Source organism: Elgaria multicarinata, chromosome 2 (assembly GCF_023053635.1).
Source record: "Elgaria multicarinata webbii isolate HBS135686 ecotype San Diego chromosome 2, rElgMul1.1.pri, whole genome shotgun sequence".
NCBI classification, from domain to species: Eukaryota; Metazoa; Chordata; class Lepidosauria; order Squamata; family Anguidae; genus Elgaria; species Elgaria multicarinata.
The window spans coordinates 80,170,198-80,192,436 of NC_086172.1; the positions used below are offsets into that span (position 1 = coordinate 80,170,198).

At 46.4% G+C, this 22,239-nt stretch overlaps 2 protein-coding genes across 2 annotated transcripts in view; one reads left to right on the forward strand and one right to left on the reverse strand.

The window, feature by feature from the left end:
• Nucleotides 1–15,122, forward strand: part of DTX4 (deltex E3 ubiquitin ligase 4) — a 38,943-nt gene extending 23,821 nt beyond the window's left edge. The window contains exons 5-9 of the mRNA XM_063116919.1: nucleotides 3,956–4,017; nucleotides 5,129–5,281; nucleotides 7,293–7,454; nucleotides 8,125–8,214; nucleotides 12,267–15,122. Coding sequence (XP_062972989.1) covers nucleotides 3,956–4,017; nucleotides 5,129–5,281; nucleotides 7,293–7,454; nucleotides 8,125–8,214; nucleotides 12,267–12,500 — 701 coding nt within the window. The 3' untranslated portion in view covers nucleotides 12,501–15,122. The remainder of the gene's footprint in view (nucleotides 1–3,955; nucleotides 4,018–5,128; nucleotides 5,282–7,292; nucleotides 7,455–8,124; nucleotides 8,215–12,266) is intronic.
• A 4,503-nt stretch (nucleotides 15,123–19,625) lies between these two features.
• MPEG1 (macrophage expressed 1) lies at nucleotides 19,626–21,886 on the reverse strand. Its single transcript, XM_063118714.1, has one exon. It carries the CDS (start codon nucleotides 21,884–21,886, stop codon nucleotides 19,715–19,717), a length of 2,172 nt encoding a protein of 723 aa, XP_062974784.1. The 3' UTR covers nucleotides 19,626–19,714.
• Nucleotides 21,887–22,239: the final 353 nt, after the last annotated feature.

Below are 22,239 nucleotides of genomic sequence, written 5' to 3' on the forward strand. Positions count from 1 at the left end.
CAACTTAAGGCTGTAGTCCTGTACACAGCCCACGGGGAGTAAGTTCAATTGATCACAATGGCATTTACTTCTGAGTAAACACATGTGGGATCTGGCTGTAGTTAAGCCCACCCACAGCCAGGTGTTTTGTATTTTGTGTTTGTAAGCCTATTAAGTCCCAGCCCAAATGTACCTCCTCCCCTTCCCACATTACAATATTCTATGAGGATATCAGGAATTTGAAGAACTGGAGTTTACATTCTCAGACAAAGAAGAAAGCTGCATTGTGAAGTCAATGGAAGGTAGAAAACATGGTAGATGATGAACAGTAAGCTATTTAATACTCTGAGACAATAGATTGAACCAGTGGACCTGCAACAAAATGTTGCAGCATGGAGTGCTCTTGTTCAGAGTTCCAGCCAGTGGTGCCATTTTCCAGAAGGCGCCATTCCATTTCGCCCCCACCCCCTGTGAGTCAGCATTGTTTGGCCATTGAGCCTGCTTAGTTTTTATTGGTTTACTTAATGTTTTTTTCTAAAGATTTCCAGTACTTCTTTAATGCTTGGAATTCACCTAAGCCTGCTGGTACCTCCCTCTTGTGTGTGGGTGTTGCTGTTTTATCCACGTAAGGATCCATACTCAGAGAATGAATTGAGTTCACTGTTAGTATATAGGGTATACAACTGGTTGCATTGCAATTTCTGGAACTGTATCCCTGACTTGCCTTTCAGCCCTTACCAATGGGTGTTTCTTGGGGAACATAGAAAGCTGCCTTATACATTAAGGGAAAACCCCTGCACCCTGACCATTTTTTCTTCTTCTGGGGTCTTTCTATGTTGACTACACCTCATTTTGGAGACAAATGACCAGGGGTTTGGAATTGAAAACTTTCCCTCTCTGTAAAGTTCAGTGAAACAGCACCATCTAGTGGCTGTATCGTATCCCATGATAATTTTAAATAGTGCATTATCTCTGATTGTTTTTAAAGCAAGATTACGGGGGCAGGGAAGGCATGGGAGAGCCGTAGAGGGAGGTTAATGGTGTCATGTAAAGGTCCCACAAACTTCTGTGAGTGCGCAATAAATCGCTCATGTCGAGAAGCTCTAAGTCAGACCAGGTATTGTCAACACTGATTGGCAGCAGCAGGTCTCCATGGTTTCAGACAGGAGTCTTTCCAAGCCCTACCTGGAGGTGCCGGGGATTGAATCTGCATGTTCTACCACTGAGTTATGGTATGCCCCTTCCCCCCCTGCCCCCTCGTCTACTGTGTCAGTTACCTTGGCACAGAATGAAAAAACACTTTGGTGAATGCTGCAAGTGCATCGCAGAGTTGCTAACTTAGAATCGTAGAAAGGGTTATTTGTGTAATTACTATAGCTGAACTTATTTGGGATGGGGAGGCCTGGTTGTCCAGCACACAGGAAGGGCTTTCTCCTGTGTTACTCCCAAACTCTAGAATGCACTCTCTTTGCACTCCCTTGAGAGTTGTGACTGGTCCCCACCGTGTCTGTGTTCAGGAAAGGGGTCAAAATGCATCTTTTTAATTTGTTTTTTTTTAATCGCTAAGGCTTTTTTAAAGGTTGCTTTTAATGTTTTATTATATTTGTATTTTGTTTATTATTCTTGTCCAAATTCTTGCAAACCACTTGGTTGGCTACAGAAAGACAGTATATAAATGCAAGGAATAAATAAATGGGACGCAATTCCAGAGCACAGCTTGTGGTTTGCATTTTTGTTAGTTCTTGTAAAGAAGTTTCCACAGAATGGGTTGAGGGCCCTGTAATCATAAACAACATTGCTTCTTCTTTGCTGCATACTTTTTTTTTTTTAAGTGCAAATCACATTAGTATCCATGGCCTTATCAGCTTGAGTCTGATGAACTTCTGGAAGGGCAAGCCTATACACAGCTCATTTGATTTCTGTTTGGACAACATAGAAACATACAAGGAGGAACGTATGCAGATAACTTGTTTTTAGAAGGCTGCTCCAGAGGAAGTGGGCAAGTATGACTAGAGCAATAGGCACGAAGTAGAAGGAAGGGAACTTAACGTTGAGAGTTTGACATGGGGAGGAAAGAGAAGCAGGACAAAATCTTCTCAGGAAGCTTGTGCCAGGAAGCCTGCTTTGGGTAGGAATTCATAAAAGGTGGTGAACAGGCCTGAAGACGAGTGCTGTGGTTCTGCTGCTGTGTCTTCAAAGACGCAGCCCCTGGGCTGTTTCACTCTGTGGCTGAGGAGAGCTGAGCAACAGGAGTTGTCTGGTGTGATGAGCTTGCTTGCCTTCTTGCATCTATCCTGCCACAGGATGCTACGACTTATAGTATGGCGACACTTTTCCTGTTCTTGAGGAACGGGGGAGGGAGTTGGTAAAAGGCCATGGCTTTCCCCTCAACCCCAATTGATGTTATTTTATTCATTCAAAATATTTATAAGGCAGAAGCCCTCCCAACGTTAAAATGCATACAGTAAAAATTACGTTCATATGTGCACAATCATTTCATTAGTAATGAAATATAAACCGCCCAGAGAGCCCTGGCTATGGGAGCAGTATATAAGTTTAATAAATAAATAAATAAATAAATTAGTGCTTTTTTCTTGAGGCATTGCCTTTTTTTTTTTCCTTGAAGGAATTGACTTTTTCTCAGCACTGGACACAGGTTTTTGTATAGCACATCTGTGCCAATTACTTAGCCAGCCAGTTAACAATAGCCTCACCTGCAGAATTCCCTCTTGTGCACCGTTGCTTGTCTACCCAACTGCAAAGAGCCTTGTTTCTGCATCTGACCAAGTCTGGGTTTGAATGGCCTCGGATGTGTGAGATACCTGGGTGGAAGCAACAGAGGCAGCAACAATCAAGCCTGCAGGAGGCATGGAGATAAGTGAGGAGTGTTGCTTAGCCCAACTCTGGACTGCAGCCTCAAACTGGGTAGAGACTTTTTCAGGAATCCCATAACATCCCTGAGAGGGAAGGATGGATGGACAGACAGACGCACTCACAACATGGCAGGCATGCAATCTTTGCACTCTGCACACCTGAGTTTGGCATTGGGGCTATGAGTGGATTCGAATGTTGAATGTAAACTGGAAATTTGTCTTTCTATCCTTGCTGTAGATGTTTCTTACATGTAAAAAGATGTGCTGTTGTGATTGGTCTTGTTTTAATCTTAGATGGTGATCTGCACACTGGCAATGATTAGTCTTCCACTTTTGTTTTTAGATGTGTGGCACTGTTTTTAGATGTTTACACTGCTGTTGGCATTTACTCTGGTTTTATTCTGTTTTAAACTTTTAAAGGTTTTATATTTTGTCTTGTTGTATTTTGGGGTTTTAACTTTGGTGAACCCTCAGAAAGCTTTGGCTATTGGGTGGTATAGAAATTATGGGCCTGTTCAGACAACACGCTAAGCCATGGTTAGGCTAAGCCTTTTGCAGCAAATGGTCAGTGAGTGTGTTTAAATGGTGTTTATGCAGCCACCACTGTTAGGAATGGTTCACATGACATGGCTGTGCCATAAAGTTTAGCTCAAAATGCTTAAACATGGTGGTTGAGCATGCCATCTGAACAGGGTCATAGTAAGTAAGTAAATAAAATCAATCAATCAATCAATCAGCAAGAGCTGGGTTTTGGGCCGATGAGAGTGCCACGGAGAGGGTGTGCTTGGGGAGCCACCAGCAAGAGCTGCTTATGTGTGCTCATTTTCTGTCTGCTTAGCACTATCTCTATGGTGCAGAGACTTTCAGAGGCAGGCAGCCCTAACTATAGCTCATCAATGAGGATATCAGAATTGAGCCAGTATGTGCAAAGCAAATAGCTCCAAATGACTTGGGTGGGAAGAGAGCCAAACACAAAGCAGGGGGAAGGCAACTTAATGGCTGATGGGTGGGGTGGGTTTCTACAATATTGCTACCAAAATGGTTCTAGGAGGCTCTGTGAAAGCTCTCAGGAATGATCCCTCCAATTCTCTCATCTCTTCCAGGCAAAACCCCTGAGGAAGTATTGAAAAAATACCTGCAGAAGGTGCGCCACCCTCCAGATGAGGTGAGCCTGGTTCTTTCTATATATCATGTCTGGGTTTGTTGAGGCCAGTGTAGTACAGTAGCTCCAGTGTTGGGCCTGGAGATGGGACTTCCAGTTTTCTGGGTGCAGATGTCTGTTTGCTCCGGTGCAGAACTTTGTTTTAGTGCAGAGCATCAATTTTCCCAACCTTACTAGAACTGTTGTTACTACTGCTAACCATCTACTTAGCACTGATGGTGTACTGGGCATGGTCCAGAATACAGAAGTGACGCAGATTCCACCCAGTGGGCTTATAAACTACACTGCGGAAAGGGGATCTGGGTGAGGAAAGAGGTCATGGATTGACAAATAAGTATTCACTGAAGATAGAACGTGGGAGCCTCAGTGGAGGTGCAGGTAAGGTAATTTTGATAGAGGCTTTGCTGGAGAAGTGGATTTTGTGGAGGGACTTAAAAGGGAGAGAGGAAAGAGAAGTCATTGCCAGACAGAGCAGACAATACTGGGCTGAATGGGCCAATAGCCTGATGTGATTTAAGCAGCTTCCTCTGCTCCTTTGAGCTTTGTTATGTATTGGGGATGGGATGTGGGGGAGATCGTTGGAAGCCTGTATGGCAGGTGGCGTAGAGCAGCAGGTGATAGTCTTCAACTGGTCCAGACCCAAGACCCACCTCGGACTCCCAATCTGCAACATGGGACCCATTTTCACATTTGCCTAACATGACGGCAATAGCTTTGCTGCGACCCATCTAGACTGATCTCATGACCCACTTCTGGGTTGCGACCCACCAGTTGAAGACCACTGGTGTAGAGTAAGGGTGGGCAACTTGCGGTCCTCCAGATATTTTGGCCTACAACTCCCTTCATGCCTCAGCATTGGCTATGCTAGGTGGGGCTGATGGAAGTTGTAAGCTAAACCTTCTGTAGGGCCACAAGTTGCCCATCCCTGGACTGTAGAGTGATGGGAGTTGCAGGATGAGCTTTACACATATTTATTTCATTGTTTCCAAGGAGGACATTATGGTAGCAAGAGTTCTAGCCACTGTAGCTTGCCTTTCATTCAGACCAGTCTTTCCATGTGTGCACATACTTAGCTCTTCTGTTTATCATTGTCTCCTGCCCCTCCCTCTTTTAGGACTGTACCATCTGCATGGAACGCCTCTCTGCCCCTTCAGGCTACAAGGGGCCTCAGCCAGCCATCAAGCCAGATTTGGTGGGCAAGCTCTCCAAGTGTGGCCACATGTATCACCTCCACTGCCTCGTGGCCATGTACAACAACGGAAACAAGGTGTGTTATGGGAAGAGGGTGGCAGAGGTGGGCAGGATACACCTGCAGTCTCGGGTGGATGCATTATGAATTCTGCTCGGGAGCAAACATTGAAGATTGTGTGAATCAGGCCTACTTAGATTAGAATCTGGCAAAATGCTTGCTACATGATTCTTCCCACCCACTTAGAAGCTTTGTTCTACTTTCTTCTGTTGTCTGAAGTATGGCTGGTGGTTATGTAGGACAGGGCCTTCTTGTTTGTGGCGCACAGATTCTGGAATGCTCTCCTTTGTTCAGAAGTATTTTTAAAGAATCTCGTTCTGTGTCTGACTATTGATTGTATTTTGGGTTGCACATTTTAACTTGTGTTGTTGTTTTCCTGTATTTTTAATATGTTTATATACCGTGTGTCAAAAAGCAGCCTATAAATACACACCACATTTATTTATTTATTTTAGCATTTTTATCCTGCCCTTTTGCCAAAAAGGCTCTCAAAGCGGCTTATAAAAATATTTCTTAAGACAGTCCCTGCCCACAGGCTTACAATCTGAAAAACATGACACTATAGGAAAGGGGATTGGGAGGGAGGCGAGAGAGAAAAAAGAAAAGCAAATTCAGGCACTAGATTCTTAGTTGCAAAGTTCAGCAGTGACAGTGGCAGGAGGGAGGGGGGCTCTGAGCTGAAGCTGGACCCAGGCACGATGGAGCGGTACCTGGCACCATACACGCATGGTACATACACACACAATTAGTTGTATGTATTTTATGGTGTTTTTATTTGTGTTGTACCCCGCCTCGATCTAGAGGGAGAGGCAGGTAACAAATTATTATTATTATTATTATTATTATTATTATTATTATTATTATTATTTCCCTGTGATGGCTGAAACCATATGGAGAACATTGTCACATTTGTAATACCTGGCCATGTGGCAAACCATTTCTTAGTACACTCCTACATGCTACATCTGCTGGGAAAGCAGGGCTGTGGCCAGGGTGTGACCAGAGACTACAAGTGGAAGCAGGGGTGTGGCCAGAGACTACACGTGGCTGTCGCTTCATGTGGCTAGAGATGCCCCACAGGAAGTGGTCACCATAAGCCACCTGTCCCTCCTTAATGAATCAAAGCCAACGTTTCTGTTCTTTCTGTGCATCTGCAATGGCATGATAGAAGCATCCTGAGAACCTGATTATTATTATTATTAACCAAGTTTCTAGGCCTTGTGACTGTGGAGATAAAGCAATGTATAAGCAGGGTCTCTCTTAGGAGCCAAAAGAGACTGATGGGACGACTTGCAATGATTTGGGAATGGAGCCCCAGTGGAGTGTATAACTCTTTGTTCTTCTGTCTTAGCTGGAGGAAGCACAATAAATTATGCAAATTCAGTGCAAGTATGCATCATTTATTAATGGTAGAATCTAGGTTTCTTTGGTGCAGAATTGTTTTTTTTTAATGTATGCAGAATATACACAGCCCTAGTTGAAGCCCACAGTTAGAGAGACTTGATCTCTGAGGTTCCATTTTGCATTTTAAATGAGCTGCATTAGCCTTGGTCACCTAACGGCTCTGGCATTCTCCCTTGGGCTGACCATGCAAGTGAAAAAAAGTCCATCACGTCTAAGCTAAGTTCAAAGCAATGCTGAATACATCACGTTTCTGGGAACATTACTGTAATGACAAGCTTTCTCCCCCATGTTTCTTGGCTGCATCTTCTCCAAGGTAACCTATTAAAACACCTTTCACTGGGGCTTAAGAATGCTTCACACATTTCATTTTTAAAAAATGTCTTTGTTGTATGCTGAAAAGTAAAAGATCAGGTAGCGGATCATGGGGAAGAAAGACCCTCTAAAATCCTGGAGAGCCATTGCCAGTCCACAGCAGAGTCTTGTGGCGCCTTCGAGACTACAAATTTATTCTGCCAATTATTTTATGGTGCTGGGAGTGGATGTAGTATTATTTAACGTCAGCCTGCTGTCTTTTTATTTTGTGCTATTCTGGCCTGGTCTTATTACTTGTCCATTTTGCTTTTAGGATGGGAGCTTGCAGTGTCCGACCTGCAAAACCATCTATGGGGTGAAGACTGGCACCCAGCCTCCTGGAAAGATGGAATATCACCTCATTCCCCATTCGTTGCCTGGACACTTCGACAGTAAAACCATCCGTATTATCTACAACATCCCACCAGGGGTTCAGGTGAGACTCTGGCTCTGGGCAGGGGCCTGACAATAGGACCACAGTTGTAAATTCAGGGGGAGAAGTAGGGTGGACTGTGGGTGGAATCCTTGAACTGAACTCTTTGTCCTTGGCTTCGCCACTAGGCATATATGAGAATTTTGTTTAAGCATGCATATCACTCAAAACTGCCCCACTCACAACCCTGCACATGAACAGGAACGCATTTGAAAACATCTCTGAAAATGTTTGAAAATTCCTGAACTTGCATTTGCATTCACAAAATGTGCATTCTCAAAAGGCTCAAATTCTGAAAAATGCACAACTTTCTCGAAAATGCATAACTTTTATATTACCCCTGCTTTAGTCTATGGGAGAACTTTGCACAAGTCTGGGGATTACTTTCTGCAGTTTTTGTGTTTGATAGCTGTTTTGTGCAATTTTCCTGTTTGCGCAAATTGAACAGTGAGCACAAATGTGAGCACAAACCAAGGAGAAACAAGAAGCAAGCTGATGTTTTGACAAATTTTGTGAGTTCAGACATTGCTCATTCGCCCATCCCTGTTCCTTACCAAAGGAGAGTATGATATTTAGAGATTATCTGATTTTTTTCTCACCCAATGAACCTCCTTTGAAGATATTTTAAAAGTCAGTTTAGTTCATATTTCCCATTCTCTCTCTATCTTCCCAGGGACCAGAGCACCCAAATCCTGGGAAGAGCTTCACTGCCCGGGGATTCCCTCGACACTGTTACCTCCCAGACAGCGAGAGAGGCAGAAAGGTAAGTGCTATCTTTTCACTATTGGTGTTAAGCAAGCTTCCCAAGAGGGCTCTGGAATGTGCCGTGTCTTAGCATGGTCATTTATGCCACGGTGAGAAAGGCAGCAGTACTCTGTGTTCTGGTCTGGGTCAGTGCATTCCTGGTTTTGTCATAGAGCGTCATCAGATGGGGGGGGGGGAGAATTGCATTTCCTTCCCGTCGCTTCCCCCCCCACCTCTGTCCCACAATACTTCCTCTTTCTTCACACACAAACACACACACACACACGGGAAGAAAGAGGAAGTAAACAATGACTGTGGTCCATTCAGTGGGCGTTTTTATCATACGGCTTTTCCTGCAGACATCAGGAAATGGCACGTTTCATTTAAAAAAACATTCTGATTTACTGGGGTCTATTTTCTGATGGACCAAAGGCCAGAAGGAGCAGGAGATGTGCGGGAGGCAGACAGCATCGTCGTCTAAAGTACGCACAAAAAGCCATGAGTGGGCAGTAACGAACGTGCGATAAAATGCTTGTCTGATGACGCTCATAGGCTTGCTTCTTTAAGCAATCCAGTGGAAGACTTACCACAGCTTCAGTTTACACATTTGTGAGAACGATGATGCTAACTTTTTTGCACAGCTTATAAGGTTTATGAATGTTAAAATGTTCTGTGCTGGTTTTCCCTAAGAAAAGGGATGGGAGGAAGGATTGCGTTGTAGTGGCTTCTAGCACTGGAGGAAAACATCTGTGCAATATTTCCAACCGAATAACGAGAGAGCACACATAGCCAGGGGATCGTCCTTTACTCCTGCAGTTACAAATGCAGAACATTTCTTGGCATGCTTGCAGCAGTCTAGCCCCACCTTCTTGACAAGACGTACCTACGTGACATCTAGCAAGCCATTAAGGCACCACACCTAGCTCCAAACGACTTGCACACGTGGCAACCACTTTTCACACAGTGGACCACTTTGAGAACAATTATGCTTGAAAATTGGTACTAAACTAGTATGAGTAAATAAAATATATTGACTTGTGGGGGGATTCCTCCCATCTTCCAAGAAGCTTGGTGCAGTGTATATGGTATGTCCCCTTTCCCTTATCCTCACAACAGTCCCATAGGGTAGATTAGGCTGAAAGTGAATAACCCAAGATCACCCAGGAAGCAATCGTGGCTGAGTAGATCTTTGAACCTGAGTCCGTCCAGCACTCCGGCCCCTACACCACACAGTCCCTTGCACCTTGTTTCTTTCTGCTTTTCCTTCTGTGTGGATAATGGGAACCAACTACCTTTCCTGTCCTGAATGGCAGAGGTATAGAACCTCAGGCCCAGGGGTCAGATCCACCCCTCTGTGGTTCCCCAGAAGGCCACACCCCTCCCCCCAGCCACCAATCATTGGTAGTGTTGTTGCTTTTGTGCATCCCCAACCACCCTGGTTCTAAAAGTTTGAAATGCTTCTCCTAAGGCTTCCTCTCTGGAGCAAGAGCTTTAAATTGCCCAGAGAGCCCTGGCTATGGGGGTGGTATATAAGTGTAATAAATAAATAAAATAAATAAATAAGCTAAAATACGCTAGGATTTTTTTTAGCCCTCCCCCTTTTGCCTCCCCCACCCCCACTGGAGTGCAGCCCCTGAAAGGATCTCTGAAATGGAACTCCGATCTCAGGCCAAACCCTACTCCATGGAATTGGAAAGGAGAGAACGATGGTAAATAGCTTGTACTGGATGAAATGTCCCCAAGGGCTGGTAGACCACATGGTTTTAAAGAACAGCTTATAAAATTGCCAGGTATGGTGTGGGAACTCCACATCTCAAGTGTCATCCAAATAACAGCTTCCTCGATGACATGAGCACTAAAAACCAGAAGTGTGAGCAGAAGCAGCAGCCAGGGGTGAAAAGGAGCCAAATTTGCCTTAGTGTTTTGTGTACATGTGTCATATATTGAGCCCACTGATCTCCTGGTCGGTGTCTTGGACAAATGGGGGTGGGTGGTGATCCCTTTGTGACTTGTAGGTATGGGGTTGACTGAATCACCATATTGGATTAATTCCCAATCTCAGGGGTCCCCAAACATTATGGACCCAAGGGCAAATTTTTGAATTTGAGAAACTGCTGAGGGCACTATGACAAAATGGCTCCCATGGTAGATGTGGTGAATCACATAATGGCTGCCATGGGGACCTGGCTAGTGAAAGCAAGCTAAAGAATGGCATAGGGAAACCCTGCTTTATCTGCTAGCAGCCTTAGTTTCTTTTAGAGCATCACTGGGAGATTGCCTGGAATCTCTTCTTTCCCCCTGTTTTAAGTAGGGGAAGAAGCTGATAAAAGTTAGGCAAGTCAGTAATAGCACTCCCTATATGCCTTAATGAGTTTATATTGAATCTGTTTGGCTTACATCTCCTTTCCCACTAGGTTGTTTTTCAATCCAAGAACTTTTTAAGCTGTCTTGATACGTTCTGAAGTCACCGCTCCAATGAACCCCCCTTAAGAGCAGTTTTTGGAGATTCCACAAAGCCCTGGTGTACCTTTGTTGCAGGTTGAATCTCAGTCCCGCAGGGAGAGCTCTTTGCATTCTCCGATGTTCAGAGAGATTCTCTGGTTTTGAAGCTGTGCCAGGATAATTTTTCTAAAGCCCAGATATTGTTGAATCAAAACATGAAATCCTCTTCCCTTAAATATTAGCTTATGGCACTGTGGAATGCCTTATTATAAGTGGCATTAATGTGATGTAGAAAAGGTCAAAAGGGGATGGGAATCAGGGGAGGTCTAGACAAGGGAATAGGAAAGAGTTGTTCGGCGCTGTGGGATAATCAGCTCAGACTGGCTGCCTAATTCATTTGCAGCGAAAGGCTTCTTCATGTTACACATTGAATTCCGTTTTGGAGAAGTTCTGGGCAGGACCAAAGGCATGAGGGGTGGGGAAATTATATGAAAAAATATACCAGCATACATAACTTTTTTTAGCTTTAAGCTCTTACTGCCTTAGGAGAGGCGTTTCTGCCTTTTAGAATGGGGGCAGGGGATGCACAAAAGCTGGAAAACCCCTAAATGTTCATCAATTTGAGGAAAGGGAGTGGGGCCATCTGGGGAACCCCTGAGGGCTGGATGTGGCCCTCAGGCAGGCTGGATTTAGCTCATGGTCCTGAGGTTCTACACTCCTGCTGTACACACTTACACCTCATAATATAAGCGGCCATTCATTTAACTGCACAAGTACTGTGAAGGAGCCATTCCTGGTGCCAGCTCCCCTATATTATGGGGTCCATCTGTGAAGCACCCCAAAGGTTAACTAATGATAGCACAGAAGCAAAGTTTTCCCTGTTCAGTGACAGAACTGTATTTCCTGATTGCAACCCAGTTTGTCTATATCCCCTAGAGCGGTCTTCCTCAAGTGGGTACCCTACAGATGTTTCCCCAAGATTCCTGATCATGGGCTGTGCTGCCTGGGGAATTATGGGGGTTGAAGTCTGAAACATCCGGAGGGCATCAGGGTAGGGAAGGCTGCTCTAAGGTAATTTATCCTTTAAGAGTGGATAAAATATGGGGAAGAGGAGACCCTCTTTGCACTCCAGGCAAGTCTTCTCCCACCCTCTTTATTTACTGCAGCACCCCTGTGCTTAGGACTAAGAAGAGCTTTCTCCTTTTGGATGAGAAGGGAGCCTCCTTCCCATCTAAGGGGGCGTTCTGGAAAAGGGCATTGCATTGGCCCCTTCCCATGCATCAGGAATGCTTGAATGCCATCACTGCCCGGTGTAAACTTTTGTATGTTGCATGGATAGATTCCACAATCTCATACTTGCACAATTCTTGCTACCAGAATTGTGCAAGTATGAGATTCTGGAATCTATTCATGCAACATACAAAAGGAAGTACTTCTTCACATTGTGCATAGTTGAACTATGGAATTCGCTGCCACAAGATGTAGTGATGGCTATGGCCATTCTTATGTTACATTTGTATTCCTGCATTTGGGCATGCAGAAGTTTGCAAGTGCACCAGATGCACACAGGATGGCTTACTGTGGATTTTGCACACAATTCCTTCAATGCCTATCCCTTTCCTCCTCCAGGTGCTGAAACTGCTACTGGTAGCCTGGGATCGGCGGTTGATCTTTGCCATTGGCACCTCGAGCACTACCGGCGAATCGGATACAGTGATCTGGAACGAGATTCACCACAAGACGGAGTTTGGCTCCAACCTTACTGGCCACGGCTACCCTGATCCCAACTACATAGACAATGTGTTGACGGAGCTGGCAGCCCAAGGCATTACAGAGGAGAGTGTGGTTCAGGAAAAGGATTGAGAGTGGGGGAGGAAGAGTGGGGGAGGAGAGGGGAAGGGCCTTGCCCTGGGGGTGGAGCTACAAGTTTAACCAAGTTCCATGGATCAAGCTCCCTCCCTCTTCCACTGTGCCTGCTCTGTCCTCTCCTCCTCTTCCTCCTGCCACAGCCACAATCTGCCTCTTAAAGGGCCCAGCTCTGCCTATCCAACAGTTTGCGTAGGGGCTTGCTCGGATGAGAAACCACTGTCCTATTAGCACTTGGCTAATAGGAGCAAACCAACCAAGGAGGGTGTTTTTCCCCAGCTCCTCTTGGGCATGGGGTGGAGCGTCCTAATGAGGCCTGAGGTTATATTAACCTTAGCATCCAAGGCTGCTTTACGTTTGTAGCTCAGATGTCTGTCTTTGTCATCCCTCTCTTTGGGGTGAGATGGCATCTTTGTGTGGGGAAATTAGGGACCCACTTTAAATTCTGTGAAAAAGAAGCTGTGTTTTGGAGGCATAGCTTAAGGTGTCTCTGGTGGTACCACTCCAGGGCCGAGAAGATGGCTCCATTGCAAAGGCACTGAGGATTAAAACCAGCCCTGGTCTTCCTTTTTTCTTTGTCCAGCTAGGTGCTTGGTTCCATGTTGTCACGTCACTGCTGCTTCCATGTCGTGGACTCAGTGTGAGTCAGAAATGTGCTGTTTGCTGGTCTGGTACTTCTCTCTTGGCAGCCTCCTACATTCGGAGGCTGCCTCCCGTGTCCCGTTCCGAAAGAGCTAAGAAGTAGGCCTGATTAACTGCTAGAATCTGTCCCAGTTCCTTAGGGAAGTAGGCTGGAAATTCCTTCTCTTTGATACATTCCAAACTGGGTCAGCCTCATGTAAGTCTCCACGGTTGAATTCAAAGTGGACTAGAGCAGAATAAATTAATTGCAGCCGCTATCTGGAGTTCAGCCTCAAGGAGGAGCAGTAAACCTCTTGTTTCCTTGACATTGGTATATCAAAATCTGGCCTGTTCCTGCCTCCAAATAATGCCAATCCATTCCAAACCAAGTCAGAACTACCACTTGCTCCTACAGCTGGCTCTGCTTGACCCAGCTGGGCTCCTTGATGCAATACTGACTTGGCTACAGTTTCGGTCAGGTGTCTCTGTCTCATTACATTTACTTTTTTCCAGACCAATTCGGAACCATGTGCCCCAATCTCTCTTTCTGTTTGTGAATTGCATTGCAAGGGATTGTTTTATGTCTGATCTGTTTCTGTTGTGGGTTAGAATGAGTGGAGTTACGGAGGTGGTGAAGGTGAGACACTTCCTGGTTTTGCCTCACACACTCCAAGGTGGGTTCTTTGAACTGTTTGTATGGGGGAGTCCCCTGGATACTGATTTGAATTTATTTACCTCATGTTTTGGGGGTTTGTCGTATATGTGTATATACTTATATATATATATTTGTAATGTATGAGAAAGAGACGTTGAGGCTAGGATGTGTAACACAATGGTACTTAAGTTAGACCTGAAGGCTAAGTGCTACTGTTGCTGCAGTTTGCCATGGTTCAGAGGTAAGACTGGCAGCCATTTTGAAATGGTTGTACCAATGCTACATTAGGTTCATGTCCACCCCAATTTTCTCAATCAATACCTTGGCTTTTTAAAGGGCTTAACAACACGTGTGAAATCTCTATGGGGCAGGCATGGACGAGGAAATAAAAGATGGGACAGGGTTAGAGGGAAAGCATGTGAGAAGAGAAAGAAGCATGTTTGTGGAGGTGACTGGCTGCATGCTTGTCCAAGTTGGTGGTTGAAGGGTGTGTGTGTGAATGAGTGAAAGAGGAGAAGCCCAGAGACATCACATTGGTTGATAAGCCTGCAGTGTGTTTTTAAGGTTCTGGGATTCCTGGGTCTATCCCATCCGGAGATTCTCCTCCTTTTCAGCGGCATTCTCTTTAAGAGGATTAAGCATCCGGGATGCCTGCTTTGTCCTAGAAATATAAATGTGTTTCAGAAATCACTCCCTGTAGGCCCTTATGTAGAAGCTAAAACAATGTCCTACTTGCCCATTCCCCAACTGTATGTTCCCTAAGACGAAGTCCTTCCATTTTTACCTCAGTTGCTACTTAATAATAGTAACCGGGAGAGGGAGGACGGGATATCACCAGATCGGAAGTGCCGTGGCTTCTGTCATACATAGGAATACACTGCTTCATCAATTTTAACGAGGCATTTTCCTGTTGTATTCACAGCCACTTGGTTTTCTCCCTAGGAGATTTGATCTGATTGAGTGGTTGTCTTCGCAGAGAACATAAAATCGCCATGGGAGTCGGTTTCGCCATCCCTTAACATTTTAAGCATAATGGTCTTTCTTCCCCCTGACTCGCAAGCAGCCATGGCATTCCCTCAAAAGTGACTTAGCCTCCAGGATAGGGGAGGGGTTCTGAAAGGTGACCTTCTGGCCAATGTCATCTCCCATCTGAAGGGAGTCAATTTGCCTTTTACGTTACTTTGTTTTGGTTGATTTATTTCTTCCTTTTAACTCTCCAGCTGTTGATATTTTTTATACTTCATAGCCTGATGGGGCGCTGTCATCAGGGGTGATGGGAAGGGTCTCTTCCCCTCTGGTTCTCGTCATGTCCCGAAGCAGTTTGTGTGGGTGCTGGTAGTGGTCTGGGGATGGGTGGGAGCGGAGGGGAGGGGAGGGGAGGGGAGGGCGGGAGGGGAGCCATGCTGTATATTGTTCGTTTGTTGTTTGTGAACGGTGCGTTTTGCCCGTCTCTAGTTCGTTGCATTGCGTGAGGATGGCACCCTTGGGGTGTAACAATAAAAGGAAAACTGCACTGCCAGTTTGAAGAGCATTTTGTGTCTGTGTTTCCCAAGTCTGTGTGTCTGTTTGTTGTTCATTGTTTCTGCTTCCTGAGCAGGCGAATGTGTACAATTTGCCTAGCTGGGAGAACACCAGCTTTCAAATGGCCACAAGGGGGCAGTGTTTCAATCACAAGGAAAGCTTTATATTTGGTCTTGAGAGCCACAGATTGCTGATAGAGAGCCCACTTGCTACAGTTAAGAGGATGCTTTAACCCAGTGATAGACTTTAATTCTTATATTTTAGGCAGAATCAAAATCTCACATTTAGGTGTCAGAGGGTGGCAGGGAATAATATGAAGGGGGAAAAGAGGGCTTGAGATGGGACAAGTCTTGGAATCTATTTATACTCTGCCATCTAGGATGGTGGCTGCCTCCCCGCCCTCCCCCCCCCCCCCCGCACCGCCCAGTAAGACCTTATGCCATTCACAGCTGCATGATAGAAGCAGAAGTTAAACAACTGCTGATTTCCCCCACGCCCCACCCTGGGCTAAAGAGGCAGTGCTGGAGAAATCTGGGTTTGTTGAATGCCTGCTTTTAGTAATTAAAGCTGCAAAGTGTGTCGGCAAGAAAGGTGATCTGGCACCAAAGAGTGGGGCTACTCTGGGCTTCCAAGGCCCAGGGAGTGCAGTTTCAGGCTGCACCTATTGTTCCCTGATCCTTCTAGAGATCTGACTCCCATTCCTTTCGTTTTGACCCCTTCTTCTTTTCCACTTCTGCGTTAACACGAATTATGGAAATAGAGGCCAATTAGGAAAACTAAACATAAACAGGTATTTTTCCCATAATTCTGTTCGGATTGTAGAATTTGAGGTTTCTGGGTGCAGAATGCACCTAAGCACAAACTATGCTTACAGCTAAACTATTTCCCGCTGATTTTGTACTTGCATATAATCGCTATTATTTTTGTTTAGATGAGATATAAGTGCCTACATCCTTTTTAAACGTTCTTTAAAACTGATTCCTCAGCAGCCTGCAACACTAAGCAATAAAGCAAGACAATCAAATAGGAGCAACTTTGAAAAGAAAAATCAGACTCTTTAGGGAGTAGATGGAAGTCACACAAAATGCTGTTTATTTAGGTTGATTCCTGCCAAACATATTGAATATCATGTTTATAATAGAGCACAACGTATTTTTGCATTTTGGAGTATATTTTAATACATTGTTATATATGCTGCTGCCTTTGCTGGATCAAATAAAGCCGAAAAATGTGTAAATAACCTGCTGTAGTTTACAGAGAAATCAGAGGCTGACTCGTTGTGGAAGGAGAGACCGTTTTCCTGTCATCTGTCCCCACGAGGATCTATGTTCCTGTAATGGAGCAGAGGCTGCTGACTGAACGCAGAGGAGCTATTCTCAATAGAATAACGCTGTGCTAATGCACCACCCTTGTGAATTCAAAGATGCACTTGTGGAGTGGGCTCAGGAAGAAAGAAAAGAAAAAAGAAAGCCATCTTGTCGAAAGATAAAAGCATTTGCAGCCTCTTTCCACTTCTGGCATCTCAGTACTGAAGAAGGGCTAGACCTTGAAATTTCTTTGAATTCTCTCCTATCCGTTTCCCCCTTTTTTCTGTTCCTCCTTTAAGCCTAAGGCTGTGTGAGCACGTGGCAATAAGCATGCTTTCTTTTCTAAGGAGCTTGAAGTGTTGTTCCCCACTACCTCCCAAAAAAGCCAACTTAACCCTCTTCTATGCTACGGAAATGTTATTCTAGCCACTGTTACTACATGGGGAGAAAAATCAGCTTGTTTCTACCATTACTCAGTTTATTCCTTCTAGAGAGCTGCTGGTAAAAAGTATGCATTTAGAGCTTTCTCTGTCCTCATATTACCCGTCTTATAATGGGAGGAGAGTGATGGTGGAGGGTTGTCCTTGTCAAGTTACATTTTATCCAGCTACTTAAACTAGTGGCAAAAGAGAGAGTAACAATCTATGCGGTGGCAGCAGTTTTTGCAGCCTTCACGTGCAACTGAGGCTTAGAGGGGGGAGAGAGTGATCGGACTCGGTGACGGGGGCATCTGGGCCCTATCTGGCTCCTTCAGTGGTGCCATGTGCTTCAACCCCCCCACCCCACCCCCCGGGCTCCCCATCACCAGCCCCTGAAGGCAAAAGAGGAGTGTGGATTTGCAGAATCTGTGGCAATGGTGTTTGTGTGTGTTGCATCTGTCTTAGAGATGCCACCAACTTACCCTCTTGTCTAAGTGGTTCACTTGCAAAAATCATTTCAGAGCAGGGAATGGGGCATGTGTAAAGAGCAGCTTTTCCCTGTGCCCAGTTGGGCATTGGAAGGCTAACACGCGCACGTACACACACCCTGCTGCCTTGCCATCAAAGTGGGAAGCCTTTTATGCAATCTCCACTAGTCCTACGGTAACGCAAGGGACCAGTGTAGCACCCCCACATACACACGTGAGAGCCACATAGATGTCCCCTGCAAGAAGCAGACCAGCAGGAAGCAGATTTCTAGAGGTAGCTGTGGCTAGTTTTAAAACATATCACAGCATTCTCCAGCCTGGGGCCCTCCAGATGTTTTGGATTGCAACTCCCATCAGCTCCAGCCAGTGTAGCCAATACTTGGGGTCATTGTCTCAAGCACCTGGGGAAGGTCATGCCTATGTGAGCACAATTCTGGTTGTGCTCCTTTGATGGGCAAGTGCCCTGTGCTGCAGCGCCTGGATGTTCAAGGAGTGGTGTTGACCCAATGTTGCCTCGCACAAATGGGGGATCCTTTTTTCTTCTTTCGTTACATCTGGTGTGTCAGCATGGATGCACAAGGGCGCTAACACAAACGGTTGCTTACCAGCTTCGGGTATGCAGGCCCTCGCCTTTCTGTGTGCCTTGAATCTTGCACACACTCTGGCGGCTGTCCTTGAAAATCAACATATCTAACAGAAGGGTTTTTATGTTCCCACGACCTTCCAGGAAGTGTATAGAAAAAAAACACCCTCTGTATGGGCTGCACTGCCTATGGTGAGCTCATGATTCCCCCAACCCCTTTAATACAATAACGTCTAGAAGTCCACTGTGTGATGAAATCACCTCTTATCTGTATGCACACAGCAGCCTCGTGACACCGCCACCTTAACCAGTGATTTGCAGTACAGACTGACAGGCGAACACAGAATGAATTTAGGTGCTGTCTTGTCACAACCATATGAGCATATGCCATTCCAGCCTTTCCCCACCTGGTGTCCTCCAGATGTTTGGAGAGTTGTAGCCCAACATCTGGAGGGCACCAAGTTGGGGAAGACTGCCCTTTCCTAAAGCTCTGCCATACTCCTGCCTGGAGAACTACTGTGTGTCAGTGTAAGCCAGTGGTGAGCAACCTGCAGCCCTTGGGCCATATGTGGCCCATGATCTAATACTGAATTTCCAAAGAGCTCTTCAAGCTATAGGTTTGGAACTTTGGCGAGAGCCATTTGTCTCCTCCCCAGCAGTTTTCTTGGTGGGTGGGGGAGGGAGGGAGGGAGGAGAGGCTGTCAGGAAGAGAGGCATACAGGAAAGGGGGTAGCCTTGCCTACTTTTGGCTCTGGCCATGCATGTGTTCCTCAACAGAATACCCTATGAGGGAAGGTTTCAACAGGTGGGGTTGTTCAGCTTGGAAAAAAGGCTGAAGGGAGACATGACAGAAGTGTACAAAATTATGCATGGTGTGGAGAATGTGAATAGGGAGACAATTTTCTCCCTCTACCATAATACTAGAACCCGAGGTCATCCCATGAACCTGATTGGTGGGAGATTCAGGGCGGATAAAAGGAGGTATTCTTCACACAGGCATAGTTAAATTATGGAATTCACTACCACAAGATGTAGTGATGGCCACCAATTTGGATGATTTTAAAAGGGGGTTGGATAAATTCCTAGAGGAGAAGGCAATCAAGGGCTACTAGTCCTGATAGCTATGTGCTACTTCCAGTAGCAGAGATGGTAAGCCTATGTACACCATTTGCTGGGGAACATAGGTGGGATGGTGCCATTGCACTCATGTCCTGCTTGTAGTTCCTAGTGAGTAGCTGGCTGGCCACTGTGTGAACAGAGTGCTCGACTGGATGGACCCTTGGTCTGATCCAGCAGCTTCTGATGTTCTTACCCACAAAAGGATGCAGCCCTCCAGAGAAAAAAGGTTGCCCATCCCTGATGTTAACAATACTGAGCTAGATGGACCAGCCATCTGATGGGGTCTATGGCAGCTTCCTGTGTTCATAATTGAACGGAACATGCATATGGGAGCTCCTGCCTCTGCTCTTGCATCTACTCTCTGAGAACAGTTAAAGAGGAGGAAGAGGGAAGTTAGGGCTGCGCCTGGCAGCATAAGTTTTGCAGGGTGAGAAGACGGCAAAAGCTTACTGCAAATTCATGGAAACGTGTATAGCACAGTTAGTACTCTCACCCCCACTAAACTGCTTGCCTTTCCTCCTGCTGCTGGGGTGCATCCTCCATTTCAGCTACTAGGCCATAGGCAGGGTTGCTTGAGATCAGGCTCGCCCCCTCTCCACCGATCTCAGTGTACTCCTTTTTCTTGTACCTCCTGCATCCATAGACAGCCAGGCCAATCAGGATGGCCAGCCCAGTGGTGGCCCCCACAGTGACCCCAGCTGCCTCTCCATTCGAGAGCCTCCGACCGGCATCCCCGTCTCTCTTCATGCTGTGCTGCACATCCTCGGGGTTGCCGATCTTCCACAGCTGAGTTTGAGAGTCCTTGACCCAGGTCTGTTCACCATTGCTGCTCACCACCAGGATGGTGTCGGTGGCGACGGAGCTGATAGCGGGCTTGCGAGTGAAGGGCGGGAGACGGGCTTGAGGCAGAGACCCTTTTGTGAAGCGCCCAGCCTGGACGCAGTACTCCACTTGGCATCCATCGCTGATCAGAGCCAGGTGCTGGCTAAATCCCACCGGGCACCTCTTGGGGTATGGGTCGTCCTCTGTTCCATTGTGGGATCCCATCAGTGGGTTCCCGACCTCGCAGCTGAAGAACCCTCCAAAGGGCACAGAGTACTTCTGCCCCCTTTCATCACTGCTAACGCAAACCTTGAGCTGGTCAAAGAGCTTCAGCTGGTAGTACGTGGAGGGGCAGGACTGGGCGTTGGTCATGGGGTTGCTGCTCTTGGCACTAAAGAGGCCCCCAAAGAGGAAGCCTGGGTTTTCGGGGACCGGCCTTTGGGCTGCACACCAATAGGAGCTAAATCGCACTCTGGAGGGTTTGATCACATCCTTGCAAATCCACTTGCAGAATAGCCTCCAGACAAGGCAATCTTGCCGGCAGTCCAAGTGGCTGTACCCTTCCTCCCGTTGCTGGGAGCGCAGTCGGACGGGGGTATAGCCCACTGGGCAGGAGAAGGCTCCAGAGAGCGGGTTCCTCTGCTCCAGGCTTTGGCAGAGTAGGGCGGCATCGGGACCTTCCAGCTGAGCGCACTCTTGGTAGGCTCCTCCAAAAGTGAAGTTGGTGGCTGCCCCTTCACAGGTCCCATCGTCCATGTTGGCATAAAAGTTGAAATTGGGCGAGGCTGGATTTGTGCAGCCAGGGTAGGTGTTGAAAGTGTAATAGCGGGAGATGGCAGTTTTCACCATCTTGGACAATTTCCTCACTGTGGGGCTGGGCAGTCCTGGCAGGTTGGTGGGGGTGATGAAAAATGACAGTGGCAAGCCGGAACGGTCAACAGCCACCAGATGGTTGGTGATGCTTTCTTGCCAGGCTTTCAAGGTAATGCCAGGATAAAAGGGCAACCCCCCGATGCTCTCCACCCTAGAATTGGTGCGGTTGGCCTGGTACTCCTTGGTGAAACCATCTTCTGTGCCTACTGAAACACTACTCTTGAAGTTGACAATGTTCTGAAAAGAGACCCCGGCTGCAGCTGTGATAGAACTTCGCATGGACCGGCTGCCTTTTACAAAGCTGGATTTGACGTGATCCTCCTGGACAAGGCTGGCCCCAGCATCCACGCCAGTGATAACATGAGTGCCGTAGTTCAGTACTAAGATCTCCGCCAAGTAGTCAGCCATTCGAGTCTGGTTGTTCTCCAGCTGGCTAGCAATGGTAATGAGCTGCTGCCGGAAGCCTTCATCTAACATGGCCGCAGGGTCGAACTTTACAGTGTACATCAGGTTTCTGACCTGAACCCTGGTGGTTACAGCCTGGTCTCTCACTTGGTGGGTTTTCATCCTGCGGAAGTCACTGGAGAACCTGCCGTTGATGTAGGAAGAGGACAGCTCTGCATTGATGGACGCCGAGGTGGCACACTGGTAATCCATCCAAGACTCTATGATCTCGGAGTTCATCTCCAGGTAGCTCTGTTTGCGGGCGATGGTGAAGACCTCATTGGGGATGATGTAAGCGCCATCTTCTGTGGTTCTGCACAAAGAGTAATTTAGGCTGATCACTCTCCCCATATCCAGGTTCCTCAGGTTATCCCAGCCACCTCCAGGAAGAACTTCCAGTGCAGGAAGTTCCAGGGCTTGCTTGCACTCCTGAAATCCAATGGCATGAGGATGCCACACCCTTGGCTCCAGTGCCCAGCATGTCCAAATGAAGAGTGTTAAGGAGAGAAAAGTCCCTGTAAAATTCTTCATAGCTGGGACTGTGTGGAGGACAAACAAGCATCTGAGTGGTATAAACGTGCTTCTGTCTCAGCTGTGGGCGGCCCAGTAGAGGCTTCCTCCTTTTTATGCTAAGATTGGTAATTGAAACAGAAACCTAGAATGTAAGCCTATGCGGCAGGGTCTTGTTATTTATTGTTTTACTCTGTACAGCACCATGTACATTGATGGTGCTATATAAATAAATAATAATAATAATTAATAATAATATTGCTTTGCACTTCCCTCTACACAGGTTGGCGGAACTTTAGGGTGCTTCCGGATGGAGGGCTCCTCGCACGGCCCATCACAAGGCACTGTGCAGCTCAGCTGTCATTTCTTTCTGA

Bases quoted from the DNA above. Each gene is read 5' to 3' on its own strand.
- MPEG1 (XM_063118714.1), bottom strand. From the start codon at position 21,886: ATGAAGAATTTTACAGGGACTTTTCTCTCCTTAACACTCTTCATTTGG.